Consider the following 12871-nt stretch of genomic DNA (forward strand, 5'->3'; position numbering starts at 1 on the left):
AAGGGTGTACTTTACATTTACAGCTTTAACAGATATACAGTGACAACAGGACATTCATGCAACTGAAGGCTTTCATGCAGATCCTCTGGCCTTTCAGCAGGTGTTTTTTTTTTTTTTTTTACTTTGCCTCAATATTTCTTATTGGTGTTTCAATTGACCCAGTTTTCCCTTTCATTAGAATACTTTTGTTAATTTGCTCATAGGATGTATGTTTTGTATGAGTGTGTATACTTCTGTCCTTTTAATCTGTGTAATGTTGCATTTATTATTTTTAAACTAAATGATTGTTCCATTTTCTTGCGCCAATGGAAACTAAATTTCAGTATTTTTATGATGCAAACAATAAATTATTTACTAACTAACTACAAATATATCTAAATACAGCCAAACCAATTTTAAAATCAAGAAATATAAGAGAAACACACTTTAAGGCAAAATGACATCTTCTTTTTTCTTTACATAAACAGTTATTTCCCCCCTAGAAAAACAAATTTTAAAGGCATCTTTCCATTTAAGATTGAGGCAATACATTGTATGTCTCTGCAGTAATGAAGAAGTCAACTTTACCTTTATTTTCAGAAGTAACATAAAAAAAGGAAACATACTCAGAAACAGCGATTCAATTGCAATTTTTTTCCAAAGACAGACTTTTTTTAACTGTGGAACATTGACTGTCACTTGATGGATCAAGCAATGTTATAATGGTATGATGAACTAACATTAACAGTTTAAAAGAAATACTTTGCCATTCCCCCCCCCCCCAAAAAAAAAAAAACCAAAAAAAAACACACCAAAACAGTGCTTAATAGTAACACAAGAATGATTAAACAGTTACATGCAAACTGTTTCCAAGTCAAAGTACGAAGGTAGGCTTGTTTTCAACTTCCACTTATAATTATTCATGGCTTAGAAACTTATGAAACCTGTGCATGGACCTGATCCTCATTTTCATATTCAATCTCGAAAAAAACGTAAGAGTAATATAATACACTGGTCTAATACTAGGAAGCAAATCCAATTTATAGGTTTCCCTTCAGGCTATGGGTAAATAGTCACACAAGTGCTCCAGCATGGCAGCTAGATCTGTCAACAAGTGTACATCGCTTGATGGAAGACTCTCGTTTCTTCTTAATTAAAAATGCTTCTACATTTCTGCCGTTTCACTTAAGACATTTTTACCTTGTCTAGGGCTATTCCACCTGTAAATGCCAGCCATTTCCTTTCTTCTAACCTAAGTATTAATAATAATAATAATAATAATAATAACCATAACCATAAAACGCGCCTTTTGCCAAAAGATACAAAGCGCCAGGTGTTATTACTGCAAGGAGTGGGGCGAGGTTTTTTTTAGATATAAGACCTAATCCACAAGCACCATGTAATGGTTTACAAGGTGCTGTGGCGCAATATGCTGCCAATCCAGCCAGGAACAAAGGGGCGAACCCCTTCTCTTTTCGATAAGTGCACTGGGTTCTTTTACATGCCTTTACACAACACATGGGACCAACGGCTTTACGTACCATCCGGACGAAGCAATGGTTATGTGTCTTGCTTATGGACACAAGTGTCACGGCTGGGGATTCGAACCCACGCTCTGCTGATCAGAAACACCAGAGTTTGAATTTGGTGCTCTTAACCGCTCGGCCATGACACTCATTCCTGTTCTGTACAAAGGAAGCAGATTGTTCTTGACAATGTTCCGTTTCACAGAGAGGTACTATACATTGTGTGCAATATGGAGGCCTCGTCTGTCCAAACCAGGCTCCAAGATGATGCTGATTATGTAGACATCATTAACTCTTCCATTAATCAAATAAATTATCAATGTATGTTTGGTTTGCGGTAAGATCATGTGTATATTATAATCTACTGGGTAGATTATGTTCTTATGAGAACTTGTCTTGCTTCTACTGCTGAAGAGTAGATTTTTCAGAATTCGGGAGACTTCTTTACTGCCGCTTAGTAAATTTTCAGGAATTTAGGAGACTTCTTTGTTATAAAAAAAAAATGATGTCCTGCTTATTTATTACTACCTGGGCAGAGGATAGAAAATCAGTCGAAACACTTTCACTTCATAGTGGATCGAAGCGACTTCTACCGCAGAATGAGTTCTAATGGTCTCAATGTTCCAATCTAATTGTTCGAGAAATAAACCTTATATAAAATCAATTTAAACTTTTGGTACTCAATATATGCTTTGGAGTACAAGAGTTGACCTAACAGGTACAAATAAATAGTGTAGGCTTTGAAAGACATTTCACAATTTTTTTATGTTTTCTAAGAGCAAAAAATCTGAAATCAGACAAAAGTAGGAAGAAATCATGCCTGATTAAGAAGATCAATTCAAATCTAGTAGGACTAAGTAGAGTCTCGGAGCTTTCTCACACTCTACTGCTACCTGATATTGACATAACTGATGCATCCGCAGTGGAACCCCAGCGACTATAATGGCTTACATGTCTATAAGTACTGACAGAATGCTTATGAACACCACACACTTAACTATCGAGTGTTGTTCTTAGAAATGCACAAACATGCTGATGCACTTACATCAAGTACAATTGTAAGTTTATAATAACAAAAGATGCCAAGTATAGACACATGTGGTTTTTTGTTTTGCTCCAAAGCAGAAAGTACAGGTTTCCAGAACCCTGACCAAGAACATTTTATATGGCAACATACCAAACTATCCCAAAAGCATTGGCAACTTATGCATTTGAAATCTTTTCATTGCAAATATATTTTTTCTTTGATTGGTTGGAGTAGCATAAAGGTTTTAATTTGATGAATTAGAAATAATGTTTTACTATTCTTGAACTTGTACAGTTTCCTGCTAAGCAAAAATAAACAGCAAACCAGTCACAGAATGCCCATTTTTACATGGTTGTTTGTTTGGATGGCAACCTGATTCTGGTAAGCACAAGTGTATTGTGCTTAGCTATACTTATTGTGCATTATTGTGCATTATTGTGCGAAATTGGCCCATGGTCTTAATAACAAAGCAAGCGCTTACTGAACCTGTCTTGTTAAGTATTGTATTGTTACTATTACAATTGTAATTTTTGTGGGTTTTTGCTAGCATTTCGATTTGAAAACTGAGGAATTCATCAGTCTTTTGTGCCTCTAAAAAACATTTGGAAAATTCTGTGTTCATCAAAGTGTAAACAAAAATTACCAAACAGAATTAGAAAAGTCACCATGTCCCTGCATTCAATCCTATGAAGAAATCAATTGCTTTAAAATTTCACCAAACCAAAAGTCAATGACAATGCAAAAACCTATTTTTCCCAACGTCATTCTACTCTCCGAATATCTAATATATAATGGCATGAAAATCCTAAAGATGCACTCTTGATGTTCAATATCACTTGTTCATAAGTCAACGCACTATCAGTGTTATTGACAAAAGACTTGACGACCACGTACCAGTCAGCGAGTGACGGACCCCACATGCCTAATTAAGAAACTACAAGCAAGGATCCTGGAAATGATTAACACAATAGGAGTCCATCTTTGATGTGATTTCTTCTCTTTTTGGAAACTACCGTTCTATGGAGAGTAAATACACTTTCGTCTATAACATGTTGAGATTGCTTGTTAGGGTGAAGACAAAATAATTTCTTTTGTGAAACACTGTAATCAAGTGCGTCATGTTTACATTGCGTCTGCATAAATGGAGAGTGCATGTACTTTCAAGTATAAAACGTTGTAGTATTCTGAAAAGTTTTAAATGACGAAATAGCGAGTTGCAAGTCTCAAAAAGAATAAGCCTCTAGGGTCCTAGATGTTAAAACTCAGGCTTAAAATATTACTGAGAGCAAATTGAGATTATGTTTTATACTGATTGAGTATGGTTTTTTTCTCTTTATATATAACACACAGCTGTAGGCTGATTTTGATAACTGGTTATTTTGATATCATATCTCTTGATTCTAAAAACTGATATGGCTGCATTTACAATGGTTTATAGAAATAAACCACTTCCTTAAAGCAAACAGTTATGTTCACTAGCTGATAAATTTTGTAAACTTTTCTGTGCCTTTAAAGATGTCTTTGGTTGGTTGCGTTTTAGAGAAAGGACCGTTTCAAAAATAGGATTATTTCAGATATTTTAAATCAAGAAAATTTCAGATCTGAAAAATTACAAATCTCATTTGAAAATGATTGCATACTATGTCTAAATAAAAAATTTAAAATATGCTATTTCTTGTCAGATCTTACTTACCAAACTTGAGGAAGCAACACATGGGGGAGGGGGGTTGTCTTCAACCCTTGATGAGCAACACATACACAAAACAGAAGAAGCTTGGCGTTCATGCAGTCACACTCGTGCAAAAATAAACTGTCGATAATTGCAACACAACTATAGATTTAACATTACAAAATACAGTAACAACAAAGCAAGTTGCTGATTGCAAAGCAATGGTTCGCTGCGGTGCAAATTATCTCCTTTGACAATAGATTGCAATATTCAGTACACTTTTTGGTAAGTCAAACATGAATGTGAAAAACTTCAGTGGTTACACTTCCACTAATCACATCATAGTCCTAGCTCATTCAGTTTACAAATCAACAACACTGTGCTGTAACAAGCATAGGGATACAATATTAACCACAAAATACAGTATACAACTCAAAAGGCACGTGTTCACAATCTCACAAGTAAACAACAAAAACTCACACTTGCACACAGAACATCAACTCAAAACTGTACCTGTGCAAAACACTCATTCAAAAATTACAGCACCGACACACATACAAATTACAAAATTTACTTCAAATAGTTTTTAAAAACTTTGGCTTGTGAGGACTGGGTTTTTTTTTTTTCAAGAATGAAAGGTGTTTTTGTATCTCAGAATATTTGTCAATTAGTAGCTAATTGACCATGGAATGACCCAGGAATAGTATTCAAGTAACAACCCAAAGTTACCAACTGACAATTTAATTCACCTACCTTACCGCATAGTGAATATAAAAAGTCGGATTTTACACCCTTGGTACTGAAGGATTTAAAACCAGGGCCGCCCAATTTCATAGTGCTGCCTATAAGCACAAAAAGTAGCTAAGCATAACGAACTATGCTTACCAAACTAAGGTCTTAAATCAGCCAAACTACCGTGTCACAAGTACAATTTGTGACTGGTTCTGCTAATTTCTGCTTAGCAGAAAGATGTTAAGTAGCTCTATGAAATTGGGCCCGGGATGACAGAATCATATCTTGTCAACAACCAAGGTGTAGTTATTCATTTGTTTGTTTTTGATACTCATCATTTCTGAGCAGTAATTTTCCTTCCTTCCATCATTCAAGCTGGGTAAAACAAGAATGCGGTTGTGCACATCATGAACCAAGCTATGACATTACTTGCCAATATAAATTCCCCATATGAAACAACCCCTTTTACGTTTCCCGGCGCAATCAGAATCGTCAACATCAATGAATTACTAATAACACGTCCCACATTCCAGTTGTCCGGCTATAGATATGTGTCAGACTGGTTAAATATTTGATTCCCCACCCTACAACCCAGACCTATGCCAACATCTTTAGTAAGGCACACAATGTCTCTAAAGATATCTTACAAGCTCTTCTTCTTCCGGTGGGAGGTTGAATACAAAGTCTTCCAATGCTTGCCTGCTGTCCAGCACATCTGATAATACATCCTCTGGAGCTTGAACAGCCACTGAAGATGTCTGTGGTCTGAAGAGAGGCAGCCAGTCTGGGTCTGTCAGGTGAACAGGAAAAACAAGATCTAGGTTGATGGAAAATCTGTCAAAATGTCAGCAAATAACTCTGCATTTTCTTTTTTTTTGGGGGGAGGGGGAGATTTTAACCTATACACTGCACTGGGAAAATGATTTCCTCTCGCCAGAGACAGAAATTTGTGACAGTAATTCGGGTTACTAATATTTAAAGTAACAACAACTTTTTCCCCTTGTAAATAAATTCCTTGTTTTGAGTTTCAAAAATGTACAATTCAAAAATGTTCAATTCATAAAAGTTTTTTTTTACCTAGTTTATTTAGCTCATTGAATGAACATTCTTGTTTTGAAGGTTAAGAAACGTACGATTCAGAAATGGTTTTTTTGAGTAGATTTAGATTAGATTAACAAAATACTCCCCCCTTCAACAAAGTGAAGATATTTTTTCATACAGTGTCCTAAAGAATGATGGATACAAACACTGAATGCCGATGAAGGTGCAGCGTCTCCAGGAAATGCAGTATCATGGACCTACACTCTCAGATAAATATGAGCTGATTGATAAACTTGCAAAAATACAATTCACCAAACTAGAGGGTGCTCACTACTTGTCTGTGGCAGGATCTGTGCGACAAGATATAGCGTGATGGGATCTAGCAAAATGAGTCGATTGCCAACCCAGGTCATTTAAAGGCAGTGGACACTATTGGTAATTAATCAAAATATTTATTAGCATAAAACCTTACTTGGTAACAAGTAATGGGGAGAGGTTGGTAGTATAAAACATGGTGAGAAATGGCTCCCTCTGAAGTAATGTAGTTTTCGAGAAAGAAGTTATTTTCCACGAATTTGATTTCAAGACCTCAGCTTTAGAATTTGAGGTGTCGAAATCAAGCATCTGAACGCACACAACTTCGTGTGACAACTTCGACGACCAATTGAGCTCAAATTTTCACAGATTGGTTATTTTGTGCATATGTTGAGATACATTAAGTGATAAGACATGGTCTTTGACAATTACCAATAGTGTCAAGTGTCTTTAAGTAAAATTACAAATTTGAATAGAGCATAACATTTAAGGTTTTAATGCAAACCCCATGTTGATACCTTCTTTGGTTCAAAATTTGGAAATTAGAAACACCAAGAGATTCCAGGCAATGAAACTGAGTAAAAAAAGAGTTTAAAGTCGAGTTGTTTATTGAACATAAACTGGCACATTCTCTTTCAATGCTAACTTTAACACTTGATGTTATATATCAGGAAGGAAGTGGTCACTATCAAATAAAATAAATTTGTGCATTTAAATTTACAAACAAAAATATATTGGAAAATGTCACAGTTTTTGGAATGTTTCTCTATTCTTATATTTCCGACAAGCAACCCATTTAGCTTGACCGAATCAGATATTGTGAATATATAAAAACACTAATATGAGTAAGATCACTGCCTTGAACCAAGACTACATCATTGAAAACTGAGCTGGAATGAAATCAAAGATCCCTTAAAAAAAAAGTTGATTAAAAATGCAAGTGAACTGGTGCATGTGAAAGGTGCTAATGGCAGGTGCAGTTATATGATCGTGCTTGACACTGAGTCATCCAATTTTCGTCACATGATAACGATTTCAGCCAAAACATTCAACACTTGTGGCCTTAAATTCACAACAAGAGAAGCAATTACATCACTGTTCTTTAGGAAGAATACTTGAGAGATGGTGATTATAATCTGGCTGACAAATGTTTCTTTCTAGACATTTTGTCATCAGACTAATATAGCAATATAACATATATTTGAATCATGTTTCATTGATGATGTAAGAACACTTGCATAAATCGTCTTGTAACAGATGTGTCTACGTGTATCTCTGCTCAGAAAGGAGGTTTTAGGGGTGATTCAAGTATCTTTTGAATTGGCAATCATGTTCGGATGCATGCTACATATGTAGATGACCAGCCAGCCCACTTTCAGGACGCTCGTAAGGCGTTTGATTCTATGTGCAGTAAGCAGTGCCATCAGGCTATTTTTTAGATATGTTGGACACTATATAGGAGTGCACTGTTTGGGTTTGGAAGTTTACTTAAAATGTTAAGTATAAAACTCATAGCCTTTCATTTTGCATGCAAGGTGGATTCTTAACTGGGATTTCATGCAAGTCAAATTCCCTTCAAGTGCTTGCGAAAGAAACAAATAAAAGTGAACATAAATGAAACATAACCATTGTTTAACTCACTGTCCAGCAATGCTTTATAAGGTACACCAAACACTTCTTTGCCGGCTGTAAAAGGCAACATAAAAAAAAAACAAGGGTTGCAAAACCAAAAGAAAATGTTGTAAATAAAGTCTTTGAAATCAGTTTGATTAAGGCACATTGGAGGCAAGCAAAATTGCAGTTTATTTGTGGACTGCATTTATTATTGGCTTGTTTGAATGCGTTTAGAGAATGTAAGAAGACTAAGTAAAAGAAAACCAAACTGGTATCAGCCAGGCACATTAGTTGAAAGCTTTGAGGGGGAGGGGATGGGGTGGCCATTTATTGACGATACAGTTTAAATTTGTTTCCAGTATCCTTAAAATTAGCCATCCTCCAGCATCCTTCACCTAAAAGGAAAAGTTATATAAATAATGCACATCTAGAATTAAAAGATGTCAGATCAAATTCAAATTGTGATGCACACATTTTCCATCATTTTAATGTGAGGTCATAAACTTGTCTTTAGCTCTGGTGCAATGAGAGTCAGCTTGGCATAGTGGTGTCTTGCCTCGCCTTCCACCTCTGGGACCCCGGTTCGAATCCTACTAGGGGCACTTTGTGGATTGGGTTTTCAGTCCCAATACCTGACTGCTTGGGTTTTCCCTGTAATAACTCTCTTGAAGTTTCCTCCCACATCTAAAACTGAAATTTTGTCATTGTCTTCTCTCCTTGTCCAGATGCTGAACAGACTTGACAAGAATTATCATAGAATATCACAAAACTGAATTTGATCTTGAGCCCCTCTTTCATAATGAAAAAAATGTAAAAAAAATTATGAGAAACAAAGTAAAGCACAACAACCCCTGGAAGATCTGAAACCATCAATCAAATTAACACATCCTCATGTTAAAGGCAGTGGACACTATTGGTATGTAATTACTCAAAACAATTATTAGCATAAAACCTTTCTTGGTGACAAGTAATGGGGAGAGGTTGATGGTACAAAACATCGTGAGAAACGGCTTCCTCTGAAGTGCCAAAGTTTTCGAGAAAGAAGTAATTTTCCACAAATTTGATTTCGAGACCTCAGATTTAAAACTTGAGGTCTCAAAATCAACCATCTAAATGCACACAACTTTGTGTCACAAGGGTGTTTTGTTCTTTCATTATTATCTCGAAGTTCGATGACCAATTGAGCTCAAATTTTTACAAGTTTGTTATTTTATGCATATGTTGAGATACACCAACTGTGAAGGCTAGTCTTTGACAGTGCCTTTAATAGTTTGTTCACATACTTAAAGTGCCATCAATTAGCACTGTAGTTAAACTCACTTAATATGAAACATCCAAGTTCCTGGCACTCATAACCCCGCTCTAACCAAGATCTGAATCTACATTGACCTTTCATCCCAAGTCCAGGTACCCATCTCAACCAATGAGTTATATCAGTTCATCATATCATATGTCATGTAATACCAGGGAGAAGATGACCAGGCTAAGAAGTTACAGCTAGCTCAGGGGATTCAGCAGGTGCTCTGTGCCAAGGTTTGAAAGCTTGACTTATGTCCCCTCATCATGAGAAATGATTTCTGACTAAATTTCAGCTCATTTGTCAATGGTCCTTGACCAAGCGTCTGATTGGATTGCCGAAAGCCATGGAGCAAGCAAGTTTTCATATTAAGGAATCCAGTATTTCACAATCAGGGCCCAATTTCATAAAGCCTGTAAGCACAAGAATTTGCTTAGCATGAAATTTCTTCCTTGATAAAAAAATAAGATTACCAACCAAATTTTAATTTGTTGCATATTGCTTGTTACTGGCATTCAGCTATTGTTTTCTTATCCTGAAAATCACATGAAAATTCGATTGGAAACCCTTTATGAAATTGGGCCCAGTTCAAACCCCCAAACCTGCCTCCAATGTATTGGATCTGCTATTTCGCTGTAGTTGTGTATTATAATTTTTAATTTAATATTCAATTAAACCCAACCATGTAAAGACTAACTAAATATTGAATTATTCAATTTTGGTTTGAAAAAAAAATGACTAGAAGAAGTTTGAACCTGCGACCTCCATTTAACATATGTTTGAGTTCTACTAACTAATGTCGGCAGGCTCTTTATTTTGTCAAAGTCTATGTTGGGGGAGGAAGGGTGGTGAGAAGCAATACAACCTTAAGACCATGTCACACACAGCAAGTTTTAGAGGCATTTTGGAGGCACCCAACTGCACTGCATGAAAAGGAACACTTAGCTGCCCAGTTGTTGTACATCCATTTTACTGATCATGACAGAATCTTAATTTACCCAATGAATTTATGTGAAAATAAACAGTTGGGTGTTGTTTTTTTTGTTGGAGATTGCTGACACTGGTCATAAACACCATCAATCGAATACAGTTTCAGATCAATTTGCCATCATATTCATTGACACCAATTAAAAAGTAATTGTATAAACATGATGAAAAAAAATGACATAATGAAACAATCTCATAAATATCTCAGCTGAAAGTGATGTAGTCCTTGGTAAATTGTTTTTTACAAAGAAATGAATGTTTTCTAAAAAAAACACAATAAAACTAGGCAACAACCTGTCTTTTCACACTACATCAAGATAAGCAATGCACTGCTATATCTATCCATAGTAAGAAAGAGACATTTGAATGAAATTTACGAGAATGTCTTCAAAATGCGTGCTTTGCAGTTGAGGAATGGATTCTTCAGAAGCTTTTAAATGTCTCTTAAGGGATCTTCTATATGATAAAGAAGTAATCCAAATGAAAGAACGATGGGGGAAATGGTCCATCAATGTCACAGTCTCATCAGTCTATGACGTCAATGAACCCGTCTTCTTTTCATGGAGTCGCAAGGAGTGCTAGCTGCAGAAGCTTGAGTTGCTAAGCAGAATGCGGCAGACCGCAAATGCATGGGACTGAAAAATTCTTCAGATTTTAAGTTCAACTTCCTACGGGTCATTTCATGATAGAGTGAGTCCACAGTACGTGCACTTTTAAGCATCGTCAACGGGATTGTAAACGGCGCAGTTTGATGAAGATGAAAGAGCAAATTATAGGAACATGTACACTTAAGTGACGTGCCGCGATGGTTAAATCCAGTATTTTCTTGTTCAGGGCGGGTTGGGAATGGAAGTACTCCCAAAGGGGGAAGCGGGGGCTTGATGAGGCCGTTCCCAGACCTTCACTCATATGCTGAATCATGGAGAAAGAAAATTCTCCTACTGAAGGTTCTTTTTATGTACACAGGTCTACATGTAAATTTGCCGACTGTTATGTCGGGGATAATCCATTTTGTTCAGTTCCCCCGGGGAAAGAACTTGATCCGCGCCAAAATGAGAAGAAATCGTTGTTATTACAGTGCTGGTAAAGAACAGGAAAATTTCTTTCCATATGTTCTATGTACAACGTCAACAAGTTCAGCAGAAAAGAACAACATTTTTGTGTGTGCAGGATTTGATAAAATATGACCTCCGGGTTTATGCCGATGCAACCAACTAGGATATCTAGCGCCAAAATTGGCTGTCAAAATAGCTTTGAAACACTGATCGATATACATGTTGGAATAAGCTTTGTATAAAAAGAGCTCAGAGGGTTACACAAAATGGAATGAATTTATTTATTTGCAAGACTCGTGGCGGGCATAAAAACATATTGTGTTCATAAAGTCCCTAAAGCATGCATTATTTTATTTATGACATTGCTAGTATAAGGCATACATCCTTGGAAGCATGCATTATTTTATTAGAGGCCCTTAACAGTGTAAGGCATAAGGAACCAACCAGTGCCTGTATGTTTTTCCAGGGTTTCTGTGACGAGTCCATAGTTAAAGGTCCTTATTTAAAGCATGCCTGGGTTATTTTATTTATGGCCCTATAAGGAACCAACCTGTGCCTGTCTGTTTCTCCAAGATTTCCATGAAGAGTCTTTAAAGTTCCTTTAAAACATGCATTATTTTATCAATGGTCCTACAGTGTAAGGCATAAGGAACCAACCTGTGCCTGACTGTTTCTCCAGGGTTTCCATGAGTCTTTAAAGTTCCTTTAAAGCATGCATTATTTTATTAATGGCCCTTCAGTGCAAGGCATAAGTCCTTTAAAGTATGCATTATTTTATTAATGGCCCTTCATGATCAGTGCAATATAAGTCCTTTGAAGCATGCATTATTTTATTTGTGGCCCTATAAGGAACCAACCTGTGCCTGTCTGTTTCTCCAGGGTTTCCATGAAGAGTCAATAGTTAAAGGTCCTTAAAGCATGCATGGATTATTTTATTAATGGCCCTTGAGGCATAAGTCCTTTGAAGCATGCATTATTTTATTTATGGCCCTATAAGGAACCAACCTGTGCCTGTTTGTTTCTCCAGGGTTTGCATGAAGAGTCTGGAAGCTTCTTCAGGGGATAATAGTCCCTTGGCTGGAGGGCTGAGCTGATGGTCAACACCGGAATCATTGCTACAATGGTCAAAGCTTTCAGCTGTGAAAGGAAATAAGTTTGGTTATTATTACTCTTCAAATTAATAGCAATACAAACAATTTTGTTATAAGCCTAAAGCAGCTTTCGAAAGTATAGCATTTTGGAAGCATTTCTCTTCAAAGTAATCTTATTTTTAGATGACAGTTTTTATGCCAAAAATTCTGAGCAGCGTAAGATTGTGTAGGCCTCTTGTATGTTCCTGCATTATATTTCCTCAGTATATTGGGCAAAATATCAAAAATGCGACCACCTTTTGAAATGAAACTTTCACAGCTTCGTTTAATTCTATACATCTGCATAATTATAGGATTAAAACAATCAAACAGTTGTATGAGGCGCTTAAACATATTTGGATGAAATACCTGAAACATTGGATTTAATGCTCCTGGAAAGTTAGTGTCATGTTGCCCATTCCAAATTTTTTCACAGCAATTTTGTTATACATATTATTTGTTTGTGTTTGTTCGTAACAAATGGTTGGGCAGGCTGGGT

The 12871-nt window shown here is 36.3% G+C and overlaps 1 protein-coding gene across 5 annotated transcripts in view; it reads right to left on the reverse strand.

The window, feature by feature from the left end:
* Nucleotides 1-12871, reverse strand: part of LOC139939827 (uncharacterized) — an 89781-nt gene that overhangs the window by 22137 nt on the left and 54773 nt on the right. For 4 of the 5 annotated variants that reach the window (XM_071935966.1, XM_071935964.1, XM_071935962.1 and 1 more), the window contains exons 5-7: nucleotides 12248-12379; nucleotides 7931-7975; nucleotides 5581-5723 (exon numbers count right to left, since the gene is read on the reverse strand). In XM_071935966.1, coding sequence (XP_071792067.1) covers nucleotides 5581-5723; nucleotides 7931-7975; nucleotides 12248-12379 — 320 coding nt within the window. The remainder of the gene's footprint in view (nucleotides 1-5580; nucleotides 5724-7930; nucleotides 7976-12247; nucleotides 12380-12871) is intronic. The other variant, XM_071935965.1, reaches the window with a different exon arrangement.

Source organism: Asterias amurensis, chromosome 7, assembly GCF_032118995.1.
Source record: "Asterias amurensis chromosome 7, ASM3211899v1".
NCBI lineage: Eukaryota > Metazoa > Echinodermata > Asteroidea > Forcipulatida > Asteriidae > Asterias > Asterias amurensis.